The sequence below is a fragment of the Globicephala melas genome, chromosome 19 (genome assembly GCF_963455315.2).
Source record: "Globicephala melas chromosome 19, mGloMel1.2, whole genome shotgun sequence".
Classification (NCBI taxonomy): domain Eukaryota; kingdom Metazoa; phylum Chordata; class Mammalia; order Artiodactyla; family Delphinidae; genus Globicephala; species Globicephala melas.
In genome coordinates, this window is record NC_083332.1 from 44,971,007 (window position 1) to 44,989,770 (window position 18,764).

Consider the following 18,764-nt stretch of genomic DNA (forward strand, 5'->3'; position numbering starts at 1 on the left):
TCTGGGCAAGGACATGCTGGGAGGCTGGGAGAAAGAACTCAATAAGCTTCATGAAAGTAAACTTCTCATCCCTGGGATCCCATGGGAGCTGCCGGTCTACAAGGGCAATTTGATGGGGTGCGGGTGCCCAGCTGAGGACACCCTGGGAGCACAGTGCACAGGCTCTGTGGACACACCTGCAAGTTGTGCTTGCACAATGTGATATTCTGAGCTGCTCAACTTCCCCAGAAGTGTCTGGGAGTTAAGTTGGCTGATCAGTGGAACTCTGATTTATTTCAGCTTATGTAACGTGGTGGTCTAAGGGGGAACATTCTTGAATCTAAAGTTTAAAACTTCCTCCTTTGCTTGGCTGTCTGACTGTCCTTACGTTTTTCTGAGGCCCTGGAACTGGATTTCCAAGGTGCCGCATTCATTCAGAGAGAGAGGGAGGGAGTGAGTGTGTGTCAGGGGAAGATGGGGTCAGGGAAACTTGGCTATTTTTATTCTGGTTACTCTCCACCTGTCCCATTCTGTTGTGTAAACTAACTTCCCTGTGGCCACTCAGCTAGCAACTAGTCTCGCAAATGGTTTATCAAACCAAGAGCCAGGCTGCCTGGTGGTTAAGTCCTGATGGGGCATCAGACCACAGGCTTTGCCACTTCATAGCTGTGTGGCTTGGCCAAGTCTCTTCACTGAGGCTTCTGAGACTGCTTCCTCGTTTAGAAGCTAGGGCTGCTGGAGTCTATCCCCCAGGGCCGCCGCTGTGTCTAGTCAGGCTGTCAGGTTGTGTTACTGTCCATAATTCTCAGTAGCAAATGGACACACATAACTGGAGACTTATCAGGGCTAAGAAGATAGTCTTCCTAGTGCATCTTGAATCTCTTCAACATCCCCCGAGTGTGGACAAACGGGAGACCTCATCATCCTTTCCCTCCCATTTTTTAAACATAAAATTATTTTTCTGCTGAGCGTGGGTGCCCATTAAACTTGGAATGGTTAGTAAATTTGTGGACACCCACCAAAGGGAGACATTCTGAAATCGTCCAGTGCCATCAAAGAAAATGGAACCTAGAAAGAAATTCTCTAGGAGGTGGTACCCGTGGAGAACTGTGGCTTTGTGGCTGGAGTTACAAACACTGCTGCTTACTGGCGAGAAGGGACTCCTGCCCAGCTAGATGACACACGTCTGTCTCCTCAGGGTGCCTTTCATCCATCAACTTAGACTTCTTGTCCTTTATCTTGAGTATTTAAGTTAGAAATCAAAGCCCTTGATTTGGGGGTACACAATGGCAGTGTGGCCCCGGGACCTCCAGGAGCCTCAGAAGGCTCTCTGATCTTGCCCTCGAGGTTGTGTGTGTAATTTTCTCTTCCAACACCGAGGTCCAACGGTCCTTGAAACAAAGGTAAATGCAGTTTTCTTTGGTGTTAGCTATGGGAAATGCCTTCTGAGGAGTGGGAGACAAGCCATAAGGTACCCCTTTGTGTGTGGTGTGGGGAAAACACTACTTTCAAGTAGTTGCTTCTAAGAGACTGGGTTATCCCACTCATTACCAGATAACTCAACTATGGTTAGCTGGCTTTGATAGCAGGCCCCGTCCTTCTATCTCCCTGAAATATATGGAGGCTTAGGAGACTGTCTTGATCCTACCCACTCACATTCCAGCTGGGTGGGGGTGGGAGAAGAAACGGGATCCTTCAAGCAGGACTGTTCGTGGCACAATGGCAATTCCAAGCAAAGAATGTTGCTGAGCGCTCAGAGCCTGCCCCAGGACCAAAGAGCTTTTCGTGGACTTGGAGTTAATTTTTCTTTGAACTTCAGTCATCTCTTGCAGAGTGAAGAAGTAGTAGATTAAAGCTACATAAAAGAGTCACAGTGCGTTAAAGATACTTTTTAAGTCGCTTAACTTTTGTCGTTTTAAAAAGTTATTTACTGTAATTGTAAAACACCACATAATACAAAAACATTTAAGGAAAGCACGTTTCAAAAAACTGCCTCCAATCGTACTTTTTTCAATCTTCCCTCCACCTCCACTCAAATTACTGCTAACCTCCTGCTGTGTAGAATTCCTGCTGTTCTAGAATGTCTTTTTTCATTTTTGTTTCTCCATAATAAGTATTCCATCCCCATTTTGCATATGGGAACAGTGGTGAGGAACACTCACTCTGGGATCCGACAGCCCGGCCCCTCCTCCCACTAACCTTTAATTCAGGGCAAAGAAAATAGGGATGGTGATGCCTATACCTAAGGGTGACTGCGGGCGGGGGATTCAATCTGAAAACTGGATTTAAAGAGCATAGGGCAAGGGTCTGGCTTGTAGAGACAGGCACGAGGAAGAATGGTTAGGCATGTGAACTCTCAGACTGCCTGGGTCCCAATCCTCGTTCTGCCACTTAACTAGCTGCCTCAGTCTCTGCATCTCTAAAAAGGGGATGCTGCTGGTAGCAACCTTGAAGTGTTCTGGGATTACACGAGTTAATATTTGTAAAGTGCTTAGAAGAGAGCCTGACACATAGTGTTGTCACTTGTTTAAATATTAAGAAAATAGTGAATAAAATGTAGTTGAAGCTGTTAGTTGAATGTGTAGTTTTTGATGGTGATAATGATGATATGGGGTTGAAAAGATCTTCCCGTTTAGAGATGGCCATTGGGTTCTTGCCTCTCGTCACTGGGATTAGGTTTCTAAACCAAGTGACCAAATAACAAGTTTAGGAAAGGACAAGCTGACTTAAAGAATACTTCATCCTTTGCTAGCTTTATTTTTGTTTAACTTTTTATTGTAGAAATGTTCAAATATACCTAATTCCCATGTACTGATCCTCTGGTTTCTACAGTTCGCCATTCTTGTTTCCTCCTACATGCTGGCATTAGTGTTCACCGTACCCTGAGATGCTGCCTAGCCCTTGCCAGGGTTGAAAGCAAGCTTCCCAGAGCCTTCCCGGAGCTGGAGATCCCCTTGGTCTTTCCTATAATTTCTAGTTTGTCAGCCCAGAGGCTCAGGTTGCACAGAAAGATAATGAGCACCTGGAAATTCAGGTTGAGCCTGCCTGTCATGGGCACACTACTTCTGTCACTTCTCAAAGGGCGGAGCTTAACCACCATTCAGACGAGATGCCCCAGAGCAGGTTAAGAGCCTTGCATTAAGTTATTTGCAAAACCATTTTCATTTTTTCAGGCCACCACCCTTGGCAAGTCCAATCATGCTTGTCCCAACTGCCCCGATTTGGGCTGGCTGGGAAAAGGAATTCAGTGTGAAAAATGAGGGCAGCTCTTGTTACCTGCTAATATGACAAGCCCCCAACACAGTCCGGTGCCCCCATTACTTCTGCTGGGGTGGGGTTGGGGGAAGGTTATTGGAAAAACATTTTGTTTTGCTAGTTTGAAAAGAAATTCCTGTTTTAGATTTAAAGGGTAGTATCTGCCCATCCTTTAAGGATTTTGTGTTTCTTCTTGCTTCTGTTGTCATTTTTCGGTTCATCTGTTCGTTTAGCAAATGCTTGTCCTCTAGCTTGTCTACTCAAATGCACAGAAATCATCCTCATCCCCTTCCACTTGCTTTGTTCTTTCACTTTCAAAATGTGATCACATTCACTGTCTTGGTTAATCCTCACAAAACCCGGAAGAGGTGGGCTCACTCAGTGGTGGAATCCTTCAGGATCCAGTAGAGAAAACTGAGGCCCAGAGAGGTTAAGCATTTTGCTTAAGGCCACTCAGTAAGAACATGGCAAGGGAATTCCCTGGTGGTCCAGTGGTTAAGACTCTGCGTTCTCACTGCTGAGGGCCCGGGTTCAATCCCTGGTCGGGGAACTAAGATCCCACAAGCCTCAGTTTCTTCATCTTCAAATTGGGGATAATCATGGTACATATCCCCTCCGGCCCCCAAACATGGTCTTACTTTCGCTGGCAAGGGTGGGGCTGTCGGTTTCAGAAAAGTTTGCAAGGGTGGCTCCTAGTGGAAGAAATGAAAACTGCAGTCTAGACATCATAACTGGCTTTAGGGCTTTCTGGCAGAGACCTGATCCTTACGCATTTTAAGGTGTCTAGCCATGCAAAATTGGCACAAAAGTAGGAATTTTTGTAAAAGATCTCTTGGACAAAATCGAACGCCCACTGGAAGAATGAGGGGGCGATTATTTGAAAGGGAGGAGAACAGGCCAACTTGAGAGTTTCCCAGAAAGAACTGTTTTATCAACTGTTCCTTCTGCCTGAAAGGCCCTTGAGCCAGGTTTCTGCAAGGCTGGCTCCTTAGGTCTCAACTAAGACGCCTCCAACTTCACAGAGGCCAGCCCTCACCATCCAGTATAAGTTACACCCTCCTCACACCTTCCTCTTCCCCTGTCACTCTTGTATCACCTTCTTTAATTCCTTTATATCTAGCATTTGTCACTACCTGAGATTTGGTTTTGTTACATGTCCATCTCTTCCACAACAGTGTAAGCTCAAGGGGAGCAGGTGCCTTGTCTATTTGTTCACAGAATTTTTTTCATCCTTAGAGCCCAGCACAGTTTCTGACAAATAGTTTGATGGAAGCCTGTTGAACGAATGAGTCTTTTAGGACGCTGATGTTTAGTGCAGACACTTTTCAATACAGCTTCTCCAGCATTGGGTATTAATACTTTTAAAGTTTTAATACTTTAATAACTATAAAACTTTAAATAGTTTTGTCTCTAAGCCACTGATCCTAAGTTCCCCCACCCAAGTAGTTCTCTTCTGTCTTTTGCATTTGTCTTGCTGTGTTGTATGTTCAGGTAGAAGAAGACTTTCCTATGAAATCTTCATTGTCTCCCTTAACTGACAGTGATGAGTTTCTCCACTGGGCCTCAGATTGCAAGCAGGCATTACCTCTCAATGCCTCGGAAAATAAGCATATAATCAGTACTTAATGAATATCACAATTATCTATGTCTTTTGTGGAAAATTGAATAAATGATTAGCCAAAGCTACGTTTGTTTTAAAATTTTTATTTAATAGTGTCTATTATGTGCCAGGCACTGTTCTGTGTATCTTTTTTTTTTCCTTTTTTTTGGCCACGTCACGTGTGTGGAGTCCTAACCACTGGATTGCCAGGGAACCCCCATGTTCTATGTATCTTAAAACAAGCCTAGTAGGTAGTTGCTATCGATGACTTCATTCTACAGATGGGTAGACTGAGGCATGGAGAGATTCAATGACTTGCCCAAGGTCACAGAGCTAATAAGCAGAGCTGGGACTTGAGCCCCACCCTTGCCAGGGAAAATAAGACCATGTTTGGGGGCGGGAGGGTAAGTACCATAATTACCCTCATTTTGAAGATGAAGGAACTGAGGCTCAGAGAAGTTAAAAAATTTGCCTAAGTCCTCACCCTTAACCATGTAGCTGTGATGCCTCCCTCTTATTATCTGCCACTGTTTACTGAAATGTAAACTGTTTATTTAAATGTAGTTAATCCACAGCATCTCACCGTACCTAGGTTTCAAACTTTTGGACTCGGTAGATATTCTATCTCAGTTATTTTTCATATCATCAAGAGCCATCTGAAGGAGAGGCCCTTTTTTGTTATTGAAAAGGAGAAGTTACTTTCTTCTCTTTTCTTTTTTTTTTTAAAGGTGGAGTCTTTTTTTTTTGTTTAATAAATTTATTTATTTATTTTTGGCTGTGTTGAGTTTTCGTTTCTGTGCGCGGGCTTTCTCTAATTGCGGCGAGCGGCGAGCGGGGGCTACTCTTCATCGCGGTGCCCGGGCTTCTCATTGTAGTGGCTTCTCTTGTTGCGGAGCATAGGCTCTAGACGCGCAGGCTCAGTAGTTGTGCCTCACGGGCTTAGTTGCTCCGTGGCATGTGGGATCTTCCCAGACCAGGGCTCGAACCCGTGTTCCCTACATTGGCAGGCAAATTCTTAACCACTGCGCCACCAGGGAAGCCCAGAAGTTACTTTCTAGACAGCTTACTGTTTTCAGTCTCCAGGTAGATGAGAAAAGAATCGGACCACACTTAAGTCGCCCTGTAATTGTGAAGGACATAATGATGGCTTCCACTACTTTGATATCTTTGCTGTTCTGTCATCAGACTATGGTATGTTTTACTTGTGCCTGTTTTGTGTGAGTCAGGCTTTTGGTGGGTGAATGAAGTTCGATTTCTAGTGAAGGAATGCTCTTTAATCTCCTCAGTTTCCTAATCACTGTGATTTATACCCTGCAGTGAGTTTTGAAGGATGCACCGGTCTACCAAAGACAGTCTATGTTTCTGATGACACCCGATTCAAAGTGGGCACAGATGGCGTGGTTACAGTCAAACGGCCTTTACACCTTCATCATCCAGAGATGAGTTTTCTTGTCCATGCCTGGGACTCCACCCGCAGGAAGCTCTCCACCAAAGTGACCCTGAAGGCAGTAGTGCACCACCATCACCACCACCATCATCATGTACGTTGGAGTGTTTCTTAGAAGTTCACTATTATTTTAGTATGCTGCTTAATCCAGGTTTCTCTGCCTTGGCACTGTTCACATTTGGGGCTGGGTAATTTCTTGCTGTGGGTGTGTCCTGTGCACTATGTGATGTTTAGCAGCATCCCTGGTCTTAACCGCTAGATGCTTGCAGCACTCTGCCAGTTGTGACAACCAAAATTGTCTCCAGACACTGCCAATGCCCCCTGGGGGTGGGCGGAAGGGGTGCTAAATAGCCCCTAGTTGAGAACCATTGGTCTAACTGAGCTAGTTCTTGCTGTGGATTTTTTTTTTGTTGTTGGGTGGATGGCAAGATACACTACCTTATTTCTGCAGGTAGTGTAGAATAGGGGGTAAGGGCATGGATTCTGTCTGGGATTGGGTACCAGCCCTTCTATTTACTACCCAAGTAGACTTGGGGGAGTTATTTAATCTGTCTGTGCTTGAATTTCCTTATAAGTAAAATGGGGATAATAATGACTACATGAATTATTACATGTGAGTTGCTGGAACTATGGTAGGCGTATGATAAGTACTCAGTAATTGTTAACTGTTCTTCTCATTCCCTTCCCAGAGGAACAATGAACACGAGTTCAGTTCTCTGGTCATTTTGCTCTTCGTGTCTCTAGTGGAGAGGGCCTTGGCAAAGAAGGGGAAGAATCAGCAGGAAGCTTTTGCCTGTTTGGACTGTAATCTCCACAAGATCCTTCCCTATTGTATCTGCAGTGCCTGGCCTTTGGGCCTGGCACATACCAGGAGCCCAGTAAATATTGAGTGGACAGATGGGTGCATTGGCCACAAATGAAAGGATACACGTCTGCCCAGGTTCTTGGCAAGAATGTTTCGGGAAATTGTTAACCAAAGCCAAATGCCTTTGCCAGTTTCTAAACTGCTCCCATGGTGCTGCCTACTGAAACGTCTCTCTGGAGGGCCATTCTAGTTGTATCCCGCTATCGCGTTGGGAGCGTGGAAGTACTGTAACTGCCAAGGCCTTTCAGGCTGGCTCTTGTCTTTCTCCCTGAAGACTGTTGAGATTCTAGGAATTTAATAGTCCTGATAGATCTGATTTTTCTCCCTGGTGTAATTGGCCAGACCAGAAAAGTGGGGAACTAAATTAACATAGCTTCCTGACTTAAGTCTCCAATTAATTCCATCATTCATGTAAGTCCAGCCTGGTAAGTTCTTGCTGGGCAGCTGTGTATGGAAGTATGATGCACAGATGTAAACAAAGTTGATTTTTCAACTTTTCCTCTTCACCTTTGCCATCTGCCTTCATGATTATGTTCAAATACGTATTATAGAAAAGCACAAATTACAGTGATTTATGTAAAATAGAGTATTTCTCTTTCAAGTTAAGGCGATTGAGTGGTAAGTTGTGGCCAGTATGGAGACTCTTGTAGTCATCAGGAGGCTAGGTTCTTTCTTTCCTTTCTGTTCTATCATCCTCAGCATATGCCTCCCATCCTCAACAATACCTCATGATCCAAGATGGCTGCTGGATCGCCATTTATCATACCTTTCCTCTGGTTGGTAGGAAGTTGGAAGGGAGGAAGCCCAAAAATGTATCACTTAGTTGTCCACCTTTTAAAGAAGGCTTTGTGGAATTTTGAAGCAATGTTTCTGCTTACATCTCATTAGTTGGAACTTGGCTTCATGGTCACACCTAACTACAAGTGTAGTACAGGAAATGTAGTTTTACTTAGGTACATTGTTGGACACAAAATTTATATATATATGGGGAGAGAGACAGAGGGAGAGAAAGAGAGATTTTTGATTTTAAATAAGAAAGAATGGATATTGAGCGGTAGGTGGCAACTCTACCACAGCTGGTTTGAGGTTGACTTTGGTTTGCCCCTAGTTCAAGGGACCCTTGTGGTGCCAGGTGGCCCTACACTGGAACGGGTGATAATCTTACCTCTCTTTTACTTCATATAAGAATAGATCCTATATATATCAAAACATCACATCGTACACCTTAAATACAAACAATTTTTATTTTGTCAGTTATACCTCAAGAAAGCTGGGGAAAAAATATAAATAGATCTAACTTTCCAGTTTTGTCTCTTTGGTTGGATGGGTTTTCTTGGTCTGGTATCCTTGTTTTCTGAGGGATGGATCCCATGTTCAGTATGTTTAGACACGATTCCTTTTAATTTCACACATGAAGGGAATTCCCTGGTGGCCTAGTGGTTAGGATTCTGGGCTTTCACTGCCATGGTCCTGAGTTCAATCCCTGGTCAGGGAACTGAGATCCCACAAGCCATACGGCACTGCCAAATAAATAGATAGATAGATAAATAAATAAATGTCTTTATTTAAAAAAAATAATAATTTCACACATGAAGATGTTAATGCTATGTTTTGCCAGCACAATGTTCATCATTATTTATTATCATTCTCTGAAAATATTCCATAGTCCTGATGTCAGCAAGGTGTGCTCTTTGCCTTCCTCTTCAATATGGCAAATGAATTTGCATTCATTCATCAAGGCCTGTTTTTTTTACCATGGCTGTGCAAGATGGTCATTTTTAGGCTTAGAATACCGTGTTGAGAATCAGTTTAGTATTTATTCCTGTGCTCAGGTCAAATCCCAAATTCCACTTCATTAAAACCATAACTCAGTGTTTCCCAACCAATCCAACCATCATCTTCATCATTAGCATTTATTGAGCACGTACTACGTTTCAGGCAGTATTCTAAGTGCTTTACTGCAATACTAGTATCACGTTTTATCCTTCCAAAGACCCTATGAGGCAGATACTAATATAATCCTCATTTTAGACGTGAGGAAAGTGTGGGACAGAGAAGTTAAATAATCAGCTCAGGAAGGTGAGGTGTCACAGTGAGGATACAAAGCCAGGCAGCCTGGCTCCAGAGCCTGCCCTTGGCCAGGGCAGGACTGCTTCTCTAGGAGGTTAATGCAGAGGGTGTGTGTTAAGGGGTGTGTGAGTGACTAGTATACAGAAATGCAGGATTGGGAAGGATTTTGTGATGATATCTGGTCATATTTCATGTCTGTCTTGTGCATTTTGAGTCACATTTTAAAAGCCAGGAAGCAGGGCTTGACTCTCACTTGACAGACAGGGATGGGTGACTCTGTGGAGGATGGAAAATGTAATTGTCCTGGACCTTTACTGTGTTACTACCAATCACTTTAGAACACTTAAAACAATTTGGAAGATCTTTCCTTCCATCTTCAGCTATCTTATTTCCCTGTGTGTGCATAAAGTTATCGCACATGAAAACTGTTCAATACAAGTCTCAAAGGGCACTTTTGGTTCCCATGCAAACAACTTCTGTTAGAACAAATGGAAACCATACAGATATACTAGCACAGTGAGATTAAGGGATTAGTATTGATCACAAAGTAGTAAGTTCCCAAAACTTACTCACTTAGGCTAACTCTACTTTGGAGACCTATATCACTAGGAAAAATATAAAAGAAAAGAATATTAAAAACACCTGAATATCTAATTGTTGAATAAGCTCTGATAGTAAATCATTGGAGTATAATGTCCTATTAAAAATGACAGGCGTGGGACTTCCCTGGTGGCGCAGTGGATAAGACTCCGTGCTCCCAATGCAGGGGGCCTGTGTTCGATCCCTGGTCAGGGAACTAGATCCCACATGCATGCCGCAACTAAGAATTCGCATGCCACAGCTAAGGAGCTGGTGAGCCTCAGCTAAGGAGCTGACAAGCCACAACTAAGGAGCCTGTGAGCCGCAACTAAGGAGCCCACCTGCAGTGACTAAGACTCGGTGCAACTAAATAAATAAATAAAATAAATACATAAATAAAATAAATATTTTTAAAAATGACAGGTGTGAGATATAGGCTTGAAATAACTCTTAAATAATGTCAAACCCTCAAACCTATCATCGTGTGTGCATAATGATTACTGAACTCTGGACACTAAGAAGGATCAAAAGAGGAAACCGTCTTTCTGATACGGTAAAGAGGTCCATTGGGTTTTGTTTTGGCTGTTTTATTTTGTTGTTAAACGAAAGCCATGCCCTGCCCTCAGAAGGCTGGAGATGCTAACTGCCTAGGTTGTTCAGCCCGTATCATCTTTTCTGAATTATCTCATTTTGTTCCTCATCTTCTTTCCTTTTAGGACTCTCCCTCTGGAACCCAGACAGAAGTGCTCACATTTCCCAGCTCCCACCATGGTCTCAGGAGACAGAAGAGAGACTGGGTTATTCCTCCTATCAGCTGCCCAGAAAATGAGAAAGGCCCATTTCCTAAGGCTCTGGTTCAGGTACAGAAGGAAGTTCTCTATGTCTCTGGGAGGAATTTGGCAGAGAAGGACCAAGGAGAGAAAGGGAAAAGAGCCAATGTCAGAATCCTTCCTTGCTAATTCATTTCTTTCTGTTTTGTCTTCAGATCAAATCTAACAGGGAAAAAGAAACCAAAGTTTTCTACAGCATCACTGGACAAGGAGCCGACGCACCCCCTCTTCATGTGTTTATTATTGAAAGAGAAACAGGATGGCTAAAGGTGACGGAGCCTCTGGATAGAGAACATATTGCCAAGTACATTGTGAGTGTCTCTTAAAAGCACTTAATGATGGGGTTACATCCTTTCAAAATTTTTTTGGTCAACTCACGCTGATCATAGATCAGATGTTCTGGACATTTGAAGAGCTTAACTTGATACCTTTAGACCTGTTGATAAGGAGAAATGACAGGAGAACCTGCAAAAATTGGGGGCTGTTCATGTTTTCCTTGTTAGGAATAAAGTGGGGAGAGTCCTGGGGCATCAGACATGATCTTAGACCCAAGATGTCAACCTGTTCTTGGGACTCAAAGTCCCTGACACATAGGCAGAGGCTGGTGTTGATGTTGGGGAACAAAAACTATTTCTGGGCCTTGAGAGCAGTGTGCGCTTAGGGAAGCTGGGAGGTAATGCTTTGATGCCAAACACAGGGAAGTCTGGGGGGAACGCTAGACTCGAGCAGCCAGAGCAAATTCGACCCTGCTTGGAACCAGTCAGAGTGTTTTAGGCTTCCACCTTTATCTCCTAGGCCCGGCCCCCAGCCCTTATGTGGGAAATGGGGCTCTGAGCTGATGGATGTGTTCTCCAGCCCATGGTCTCACAGGTCATGGTCTTAACCAGTGTCATGACCTCACTGAAGCAGCAGCACGTGTGTGGGGGATGTTCTGTGCTTGGGGCGGGGCAGGGGGTGGGGTCCATGCATACTTGAGTAGGAGGGAGTGGGGGCCGGGTGGAGCCCACTCTGCTCTGGTTGGAACACTTCTCCCACCTTGTCTTCCCGAGTAACCCTCACCTGGCTCTTGCAGCTCTTCTCTCATGCTGTGTCTTCAGACGGGCAAGCAATCGAGGAGCCGATGGAGATTGTGATCACCGTGACCGATCAGAATGACAACAAGCCTGAGTTCACCCAGGAGGTCTTCAAAGGGTCTGTCATGGAGGGCGCTCTTCCAGGTACGTCCAGCAACGAGGAGATCAACACCCATCAAGACACTTAGATTCTTTGCACCCCCAAGTGTTGGGGCTGGCGTTTGGGGTCAGACCCTTCATATGCACAGAACTTCTTTGGAAGACACTGTTCATGTGTAAAACATCCTACCTATAGAAATATGTATAAAATGTTTAAGCCCAGTTTAAGAAAGGAGCAGTTTAAGAACAACCTTCCCTGATTAAGTAACAGATCCTTGTTAGTAGTTTACAGACCCTGTACAATCCTTCCTGATCACATTTTTTCCCTCCTCCGTAAAGACAGCCACCACCCTGACTTTTGTGATAATCATTCCCTTGCTTTCATTTATCTTTTACCACGTGTGTACTTACAGTTTTGCCTACTTTTCTACTTGGTGACAAACAGTTTTTCCAAGGTGGCTGAACCAATTTATACTCCCACCAGCAATATATATCATGGAATTGTTTGACTTCTTTTTGGCCAATCTGTTGAGTGTGTAGTTATATCTCAACATAACTTAAAATGGAATTTCTCTGATTATTAATGGACTAAATAAGCATCTTATCATATGTTTGCTGACCAGCTGGGTTTCTTTACAACTTGTCTATTCAAGTCTTTTGCCCTTTTTGTCTCTTGGGCTGTTTGTCTTTTGCCTATTGATTTTTCTTTTTTTTTAAATGACAAATTTTATTCCAAAAGGGCTCCAGTAGTCCCAGAGACATTGATGTAGAGTTTGAATAGTGTTTCAGGTAAAGTGAAAATGGATAAAAGCAATATTTCTAGTTAATATATTTTTAGATAATGTGATTTTAAATGTTTCAGTTAAAATGTAATAAATATTAATGAACTTATTTGCAAAACAGAAACAGACCCACAGACAGAAAACAAACCTATGGTTACCAAAGGGGAGAGGAGAGGGGGATAAATGAGATAGACAACAAGGTCCTGCTGTATAGCACAGGGTACTTTACTCAACATCTTGTAATAAACTATAATGAAAAAGAAAAAATGTAATAAATATTAAAAATAGATGTTTTAGGGCTTCCCTGGTGGAGCAGTGGTTGGGAATTCGCCTGCCAGTGCAGGGGACACTGGTTCAAGCCCTGGTCTGGGAAGATCCCACATGCCGCGAGCAACTAAGCCGGTGCTCTACAACTGCTGAGCCTGCGCTCTAGAGCCCGCGTGCCACAATTACTGAACCCGCAGGCTGCAATTACTGAGCCCGCACGCCCGGAGGCTGTGCTCTGCAACAAGAGAAGCCACCACGAGATGCCCGTGCACCACAAGGAAGACTCGACAAAGCCAAAAATAAATAAATAAAAGAAATAAATTTATTAAAAAAAAATAGATGTTTTAGTATTTTATCTATTTTGACAGGTTTATACGGAATTATAGGGGAGTTTTTTTGTTTGTTTGTTTTGTTTTGTTTTTAAAGGAGAACCACTTTATTTTGAGTAGTAAATGAAACTCCATTTATAACATAATAAACAAACGTTCCATCAATTTCTTCACGGTTAGTCCAAAGAACAACTGCTTTAATTAGAATTTACATTTCACCTTAAATATTCTAAAATCCATCCATGTCAACTTTGGAGTTTTAATCTTGCCTGATACTATGAAATAGGGCAAACCTTGATTGATGGTCAAATTCTTAATTTTTGCTGTTCAGCCACTTTTCTTGCTCTTGCTCTCTGATTCTGTACATTCCAGAGTGTTCAGTGGACTTGCAATAAACTTCCAAGATGAAGGAGAATTTCTTGCTCATTGTTTGCCTGAACTCTTGACTTGTATTCATCTTTCTGAACAAAAATATGCTCCAAAAATGCCCACAAGTTCAGCTACTAAAACTCCTTTAAAGATCTGCTTTGCCAGTGGATCCATAGTACGGGCTATCCTGAGGCACGTACTCGTGGGGCTGCGCATGCCTGCCTATTGATTCTTTTTTTAAATTTATTTTTGGCCACGTTGGGTCTTTGTTGCTGCGCATGGGCTTTCTCTAGTTTTGGTGAGCAGGGGCTACTCTTCGTTGCGGTGCGCAGACTTCTCATTGCGGTGGCTTCTCTTGTTGCGGAGCAGAGGCTCTAGGTGCATGGGCTTCAGTAGTTGCGGTGTGTGTGCTCAGTAGTTGTGGCTCGCGGGCTCTAAAGCGCAGGCTCAGTAGTTGTGGCACACGGGCTTGGTTGTTCTGCAGCATGTGGGATCTTCCCGGAGCAGGGATCGAACCTGTGTCTCCTGCATTGGCAGGCGGATTCCCAACCACTGCACTACCAGGGAAGTCCCTGCCTATTGATTCTTTTTTTTTTTTTTTTCCCTGCCTATTGATTCTTGAAGAATTGTTTAGGGATTCTGTGAACTAGTACTTTGTCTGTCACAAGTATTGTAAATATTTCCTTCTACCTTGAAGGCAACAGTCTCAAATGACCATTCTCTCAGGTGGAGCTGTGGCTAAGAAGCCAATTATAGAAATTTCTGGTATTTTTCCTGTTTTATACACTATTCACTCAGTGTAAGAGACATAGCAAAGATGTTTTAGCTTAAGGTTATTTATTCCCCATACTCCTCACCCACCCTCCCCACCCAAAATATCCTCTGGAAAAACTGGGTTCTGGGAACACCACTTGCTCATTTGGTGGAATGCGTTCTTCCTCCCCTAGCGCTTTAGTCAGAATTTTGGAAATTAAAGTGTAGCTTGACTAAATCTTCTCCTTTGCTTCCAGGGACCTCTGTGATGGAGGTCTCGGCCACAGACGCAGACGATGATGTGAACACCTACAACGCTGCCATTGCTTACACCATCCTCAGCCAAGAGCCTACGCTGCCGCACAACAAAATGTTCACCATCAACAAGGACACGGGTGTCATCAGTGTGCTCACCACCGGGCTGGACCGGGAGGTCAGGGGTCAAGAGGATCCAGAGGGTATTGAGGGCAAATAGCTCGATCGTCTGGATGATGTAAAACTCTGCCGAGGCCAGTTGCTGCTTAGTATGGTGATGGTTCTGAGCTTTGTATCTAAACATTTGTCCAGAGGTTTGGGGCCAGGCAGGCAGGCAGGTTGGCATTTAAGCAGATGAGAAAATAATCTGTTTCTATGTGATGGGCTGGGCTGTGCCTGATGTGGCTGTCGGTCCTGACTCAGGTGTGTTTGATCTCTACAGAGTTTTCCCATGTATACCCTGGTGGTTCAAGCTGCAGACCTGCAAGGTGAAGGCTTAAGCACGACCGCAACAGCTGTGATCACAGTCAATGACACCAATGATAACCCTCCCATCTTCGACCCAACTATGGTAATAACCCTGCAACTCCTTAGAGAGTCTCCAAAGGTCCTTGGTTGTTTCCCAGTATCTCATGGGTGAACCCTTTGGAAACGTTTTCCAGACTAGTAAACTTGAAGCTAAAAAGCAAGCAGGTCGGGATGTCAGTTGTCTCTGCCCTCCTCAGCCTGGGACCTATTGACACAGGTTTCTGAAGTTGCAAAAAACACCTATTTTTAGTTTTTTTTTTTTAAGGAACTTCCATATAAAGATGTTAAAAAAAATAAAAATAAGGAAAAAAAAAAAGCACCTATTTACTGCATGTCCTCATCTTGGTAGCAGATCTTACCAGGTTTTAGTTATTCATTGAACAAATATTCTCTGGGTTTATACCAGACACTGTCTTAGACACTGGGGATATTATCACAAACAAGGCAGACGACACTTCTATTCTTGTGGAGTTTATAGTCTAGCTAGGGTGATGTTATACAACTTATACCGATTATCGTGTATAATTATATTAAATGCAGTCAAGGAGAAGGTACTGAGAGCTGTGTGAAAGAACCTGAAACCTTATTGTGTTACCTAGAAATCAGCTTAATGGTTAGTAACAGAGATTTGACTCTTGTGGTTTAAACAAACAGGGTTGACTTTTTCTCTTGTGTCACTAACGGTCCAGAGGTAGATAGTCCACTCAGTCAGTAGAAACCAAGCCTCCTTTATCTGCTTTCCCACCATCCTTGGTACATGGATTCTATCCCCATTGTCACCTTGTGGCCCAAGATGACAGCTGGAGCTCCAGCCACATCTGTGCTTCGTTCAAGAAGGCGGCAAAGGCAAGGGGGCATAAGGTCTTGATGTCAAGTCAAGTTTTCTTATTTCTGTGAAGACCCATCCCACAAGTTTCATTTACTAGCAACTGCTGTCTGCAAGGAAGACTGGAAATACAGTATTTTCTCTGGGCACGTCGCTGCCGTCAACCACGTAGTTAGTGAAGAAGAGGAGAGTGGATATTCAGTAGACAATTAACGGTGTCTGCCACTTTAACCTAGCCACTGTGAGTACAGGAGGCTTAAGAAAGACAGATTAATGCCCCGCATCAAAAGGAAGCTTGATGAATAGCAAGAACTGAAAAACAGTCAGTGTAATGAACCAAATGAGACCAGGTCCTACAGGACCTTGTGGACTGAATTTAGAATTTTAGAATTGATCCTGAGTGCAGTGGGTTGTTATCAAAGGGTTTTAAGTAGAAGACTGTAATGACCAGACATTTATGAAAATTACTGGTACCACTGAGAATGATGGGGAAGACGGGAACGGGGGATAAGCTACAGTGTCAGCAGTTGGGCCAGAGTACGCTGAGAGGCGCGGACAGCCAGGGCCTTGGCTCCTTCAGGTACTCACAGGGTCCCTGAGTGCTGGCTGCTCCACCAACAGGAAATAAGGGCCATGCTGGTAGGGTGGGCACTTCTTCAAAGACTCATCAAAGCTTGGGCTCAAGAAAGGACTCCTTTAGCCCCCTGAACCCTGGCTCCACTGCTGGGTCTGAGTATGTCCTAAGTGACACATCCTTTTCTTTGCTCTGCAGTACGAGGGGTCGGTGCCTGAGAACGAGGCTAACGTGGTCATCGCCACACTCACAGTGACTGATGCCGATGTCCCCAATACCCCAGCGTGGGAGGCCGTTTACACAATATTAAATGATAACGAGAAGCAGTTTGTTGTCATCACAGACCCAGAAACCAATGAGGGCATTTTGAAGACGGCTAAGGTTTGTATCATTCCTGGCAAGATGCAGAAATTGACAACGCAGCCAGAGGCCCTTGTCCCCTGGTGTCTTCTCTGAAGTAGATTAGTGTGGCCTTCGTGGGGTGGGGGAGGGCAGCTCTCCCAGATTCTGGTGGGGTTTGCAGTGACTCTTCAGGCTCATGTGAGAAATCAGGAAGCTCCCACACCACACCCTACCATCTGTTTTATTTTTATTATTATTATTTTTTATAAATTTATTTTAGGCTGCGTTGGGTCTTCGGTGCTGCGCGCAGGCTTTCTCTAGATGCGGCAGGCAGGGGCTACTCTTCGTTGCAGTTCGCGGGCTTCTCACTGCGGTGGCTTCTCTTGTTGAGGAGCACGGGCTCCAGGTGCACGGGCTTCAGTAGTTGTGGCGCACGGACTTAGTTGCTCCGCGGCATGTGGGATCTTCCCGGGACAGGGCTTGAACCCGTGTCCCCGGCATTGGCAGGCGGATTCTTAATCACTGCACCACCAGGGAAGTCTGTACCATCTGTTTTAATATGTTCTTTCTCTGAAACATTTGCCCACCCTGCCATATCCATTTTGCAAATGAGAAGAAAAATGGTTTATGGTCTCTGCTATTTTGCTGGATGATTTTAGAAGAAGGGCAAATAAGCCTGTGAAAGATGTCTAGGAGACATGAACAGTAAGAAGTTGAGTGATTTCCTTGTTGAAGTTAGTCAAAGAGTTAATGAACGGATCCCTAACTTAGCGCCAGAGGTTTGACTTCCCCTTGAGCAAGTGAGCAGACCCTTCATTTCTGGATCACTTAGTACGTCATCTTAACTCCCACTGAACATTTCTTTGTTTAAATTTACTTATTTAATTTATTTTTTTTTTGGTTGAGATGGGTCTTCTTTGCTGCGTGTGGGCTTTCTCTAGTTGGCGGTGAGCGGAGGCTCCTCTTTGTTGCGGTGTGCAGGCTTCTCATCGCGGTGGCTTCTCCTGTTGCAGAGCACAGGCTCTAGGCGCACGGGCTTCAGTAGTTGTGGCACGTGGGCTCAGTAGTTGTGGCTCGCGGGCTCTAGAGTGCAGGCTCAGTAGTTGTGGTGCACGGGCTTAGTTGCTCCGTGGCATGTGAGATCTTCCCAGCCCAGGGCTCGAACCCGTGTCCCCTGCATTGGCAGGCAGATTCTTAACCACTGCACCGCCAGGGAAGTCTTCCCACTAAGCATTTGATGTCAGCGTTTTCTGTTATTATTCTATCACCAAAAGAAAAAAGGTAGTAATTTGAGTTCCCGCCATACGAAAGGTCCTTCATAAAAGCTCCAGTTGATCCCTTACAGTGCCTCTGTGAGATAGTTCCTTTTCCTACTTATTTAGGTGTGGAAACAGACCCAGAGGTTCTATTGCCCAAATCACACAGCTAGGAAATGGCCAGGCCGGGATTTGAGCTCACTGCCGACTGATTCTGAACTTCATGTTCTTGCCACTAAACTTACTGGGGTTAGGGAGGTGGACAGGCAGGGTTGTTTGTCCATTTGCTGTCACATGGGCTGCATGTCAGCATAGGATGTGAACATTCTTATTGGCCTCAGGTAAATAAATGACTTAATGTGCTACATTTGTTAATAGAGGCTTGCCAGTTGAGATTTCATGTAGCTCATCTTTATTCTTTACTGGGGTTCTCAACATGAATCTGGTTGCATGTTAGTCATTGGGAACTTTTTAAAAAATATTGATGTCCAGACCCCAACCTCAGAGATTCCTATTCGCTGGCTCTGGGGTTAGGGTCCAGGCATGTGTTTTCTTTAAAAGTTCTCAAGTGAGTTCTTCTTAATGCAGCCAGATGTGAGAACCACTGATATATTGCTAACCAAAAAACAATAGTTAAGGATTTAATGGGGTTTTTTTCTAACATAAAATGTATTTTTTCTGCTCTT

At 44.1% G+C, this 18,764-nt stretch overlaps 1 protein-coding gene and 1 pseudogene across 1 annotated transcript in view; one reads left to right on the forward strand and one right to left on the reverse strand.

Moving 5' to 3' along the window:
• The window catches only part of CDH1 (cadherin 1), a 78,649-nt gene that overhangs the window by 43,794 nt on the left and 16,091 nt on the right, over positions 1 to 18,764 (forward strand). The window contains exons 3-9 of the mRNA XM_030863543.3: positions 6,152 to 6,375; positions 10,512 to 10,655; positions 10,781 to 10,936; positions 11,698 to 11,842; positions 14,555 to 14,730; positions 14,995 to 15,123; positions 16,679 to 16,861. Coding sequence (XP_030719403.1) covers positions 6,152 to 6,375; positions 10,512 to 10,655; positions 10,781 to 10,936; positions 11,698 to 11,842; positions 14,555 to 14,730; positions 14,995 to 15,123; positions 16,679 to 16,861 — 1,157 coding nt within the window. The remainder of the gene's footprint in view (positions 1 to 6,151; positions 6,376 to 10,511; positions 10,656 to 10,780; positions 10,937 to 11,697; positions 11,843 to 14,554; positions 14,731 to 14,994; positions 15,124 to 16,678; positions 16,862 to 18,764) is intronic.
• LOC115857019 (protein CEBPZOS-like) lies at positions 13,489 to 13,760 on the reverse strand (annotated as a pseudogene).